The sequence below is a fragment of the Austrofundulus limnaeus genome, unplaced genomic scaffold (assembly GCF_001266775.1).
Source record: "Austrofundulus limnaeus strain Quisiro unplaced genomic scaffold, Austrofundulus_limnaeus-1.0 Scaffold2903, whole genome shotgun sequence".
Taxonomy (NCBI): Eukaryota; Metazoa; Chordata; class Actinopteri; order Cyprinodontiformes; family Rivulidae; genus Austrofundulus; species Austrofundulus limnaeus.
In genome coordinates, this window is record NW_013955305.1 from 1 (window position 1) to 3649 (window position 3649).

At 48.2% G+C, this 3649-nt stretch overlaps 1 protein-coding gene across 1 annotated transcript; it reads left to right on the plus strand.

Moving 5' to 3' along the window:
• Positions 1–128: 128 nt before the first annotated feature.
• LOC106511543 (uncharacterized) lies at positions 129–3511 on the plus strand (the record flags this gene model as incomplete). Its single annotated transcript, XM_014000302.1, is given in 9 exon segments — positions 129–203; positions 285–491; positions 570–647; positions 2064–2192; positions 2266–2400; positions 2469–2531; positions 2598–2684; positions 2871–3272; positions 3347–3511. Coding segments are annotated over 9 exon segments (1341 nt in total), but the record flags the coding sequence as incomplete, so codon positions are not given.
• Between the last annotated feature and the right edge of the window lie 138 nt (positions 3512–3649).

Below are 3649 nucleotides of genomic sequence, written 5' to 3' on the forward strand. Positions count from 1 at the left end.
TTCAACATGTTCAACACCTGGGGCTGTGTGTGTGTGTGTGTGTGTGTGTGTGTGTGTGTGTGTGTGTGTGTGTGTGTGTGTGTGTGTGTGTGTGTTGCTCGTTGTGTGACCTCAGTGTTTGGTCTCAGGTCAGAGGTCACAGATGGATCCTCAGGAGCACAAAGCAGCGAGCAGAGCGAGAGGAAGGCGTGGAGGAAGAGCAGGTGAGGCTGATGAAGGTGATGTGCAGTGAGGGTAGGGAGCAGTAGGTGTGACCTGTGTCTGTCCTGTGATTGGCTGTCCAGATGGAGCCAGAACCAGGACAGGTGATGGAGGTGGGTTTCAGGCAGCAGGAAGTCCAGCCTCAGGTGAAGATGAAGCGGCGGGCGGGGTGTGGACGCTGCGTCCGCTGTCTCAGGAAGGACTGTGGACAGTGCGTCTACTGCCGGGACATGAAGAAGCACGGGGGTCCGTCACGGCTCAAACAGAAGTGTCAGCTGAGGCGGTGTGAGGTAGGAGCAGGCCACGCCCCCTGCTGCCCGGGGAGGGACGGTCAGCTCACGGTTTGTTGCTTTGTTTGTTTTTCTCAGATCATCAGGAAAAATCTGAAAACAGAACCAGACCGCATCCAGATCCCAGAGAGGACAATTACCACGGCAACGGAGACGGTAACCATGGCAACAAGGTTTACGTTGTTCTCAGTCCCGAACGGGTCAATCAGTCGATTAAATACGAGAAGAGACCTGCTGCTGGAAAAATCACTAAAATCGAGGGCCTTGCCTTATTTGAGTGTTGGCAGCTGTTTTTATCCACCTGAAATAAAAAGAAAGGCTCGGCGGTGGGACGGCTGCTTTTACTTTTAGTGGCGTTTCTTGTTACCATGGCGATGTAAATCACAAAAAAAACTACTGTCAAAAGTCCTCAGCTCAGCTCCCAACTGACTTTAAATGTCACACAGAGTGAGACTACTTCCTGCAGCCTTAACTTTGATGAAACACAGACGAGTTATACATCAAAACGTAGACATTTTTGTCTTCTTTCAGACGATATTTGTACTTTTTCTGTAGGACAAACAGTTTTCTCTCAAAGTGTCAGAAGTCAGGAAAGTACCACTTCTCTTCCTATCTTTGTGTAAAATTTATTTCACGCTCTTGTYATGAAGCAAAAACAACTATATTTAACTGGTCATATCTCTGGGATAAAGTGTTTTATGAATTATAAAGTTTCCATGAGTGAAAACTAATCTCTTCAGTCGCTCTCGGTTCAAGGATTATCAGACCAGATCTACAGTTTTCACACAGCAGCTGGTTGTTTGAAACAAACTTCTCAGAGATTTTCTCATGTTGAAAGTTCTGCAGATCCTTTCTGCCCCGCCCTGTGATGACATCACAACCAGGCCTTCTGATTGGCTGAGGCTGTTGCTGGGCAGAGCAGTCTCACTGACAGAACAAGGTGCTTCATGTAAACAGATCATCAGTTTTAAGACATACAGTATAAAGCTGTCATTTGGTGCGGTGTTAGCTGAGAGCTAACTCAACACATTCTGAATGCTAAACAGAAGTTTAAGCTAACCGCTAATGCTAGTTTAAAAAGGCTCTAATTCAGCCATTTTAAGACTTTCAGAGCTGAAACTGGTGTACTGGGAGCAAAGAACAATCTTTGACAAATTCTGAATGCTAAATAAAAATTCAACATGGCCGCCAGAGCTAATTTGAAACTGTAATAACTCAGCCGTTGTCAGACATTTGATGTTAAAATTTGTTGTGGTGTTGACCAAGAAGGAGCTCCATCACATACTGAAGCCATATCAAAAATCCAAGATGGCTGCTATAGCTAAAATGCAAAATTAAGCATGACTCAGCCATTTTTAGACATATTTGGCCCAGATTTGGGATGATGGTACATATCAGTAATCTACAAAAAACAGTCATTTCAAATGTGGAAAAATGTTTAATGAAACTGGAAAGGCCTTTCATAGTTTCTGCAGGAACTCTTCTAGTTTAAACTGCTCTGCTGTTAAAACACAGGAACCAAACAGATGAAACTCTGATCTGATGAAACTGTTCTCGTTTGGTGATGTTCAGGTGAGGCGGAGGAGGAGGGGCAGGCCCAGGAAATGTGGAGAAAAACTGCTGAAGTTGAAACATGATGGAGTTCCTGTGACGAAGAAGGACAAGAAGCTGAAGAACAGAACCAGAACCGCAGACGAGAAGGTCGGTTCTCCCGCTGCAGGAACGTTGGCAGGACCCTAAACGGGTTCCAGTTTCTCAAAGTGTTTGTGTTCAGGAGGTGAAGATGAGGAGAAAGAAGAGGAGGAGGAGGAGGAGACTAACGAGAGCAGACAGGAAGTCACCGATCAGTTCGGAGTGGGATGAACCCGTGGACGATGAAGAGGAAGAGGAAGGGGCGGAGACACCTCAGGTTGGGTTTTATTTTGATACATCTCTTCAGGAAGTGGACGTGGCGTCCATCACTCTGTCTGTCCCCAGTGTCCACTTCCTGTTGGACCCTCACCTCCTGTTGGACCCTCAGGACAGCTGACTCAGCTGCAGGTAAAACCTTGTTGTCCTCGTGTTCCACTCAGGATCAGACTGGAGAACTGATTTGATTTGTTGCAGGTGAACCTGACTCCGGACGGCAGCCATCTTGCTCAGGGCGTCCTCTCTGACTCCACCCTCACCTGCCTGCCAGGACTGCTGCCTCAGGTAAACCTACAGGTGTGCTGCTACGCTAACACAGGTCGGACTCATTCAGAGTCTAAACTGTGGTTCAGCTGACTCTGTCCTGTTTCCATGGAAACGGTCAGCTGACAGACAGGAAGTGGGTCCAGAACGTCGAGTTTAATGAAAACGGGTCGAAGGTTGGAGCTGATCGTGTCCTCTGTTCTCCAGGTTTCCACAGGCCTAACCTTCATCCCTCCTCCTCCTCCTCCTCCTCCTCCTGCTGTCGTCCAATCAGTGCAGCCGAAGGAGGAGGAGGAGCCTGAGCAGATCGACCTGTACTGGAAGGGCGGGACAGGTGGATGGAAGGAGGAGGAGCCTGTGCAGATTGACCTATCGAGGAAGGGCGGGACAGGTGGATGGAAGGAGGAGGAGGAGGTGTGTGGTGAAGGAGTGTCGGACAGAGGGAGGTTCTACGACTTGCTCGTGACGTTGCCGGACTTTGACGAGGACACTCGGATGGTGCCCTCACCAAACATGTCTGCTGAATCTGAAGCTGATGCAGCGTCTGATGTCACCGGAGCTGTGGAAACTGCTGACATCATCAACACGCGCCCAGAGTTCCTCTCATTGGTCAGTGGAGCTGTCAGTCATCATCACTGTTGTAAACAACAAGCTGTAAACCTYCATCATCTCTCTGCTTTCAGAACTCGTGGTCCTTCAGCCTCTTTGGAGGCGGGGCTTGTCGCAGCCTGACAGGTAGGCGGGGCTTGCTGTGTCTGCTGCATGCACTGAGGAGGACGGTGCTGCCAGCCCACTGGGTGGTGGTCCTGGCTGACAGACCGGAGCTGCAGCTGCTGCAGTGCTCCAGGGTATGAAGGTGTTGATGAACTCATGATGTTTGACTCGTTTACCTGTTCCTCTGACGGCTGCAGCTTTACTAACTTTTAAAACATTTTAAAACATTTTAAAAAATTAAAAACATTAAAAACATTTTGAATATTTAAAAA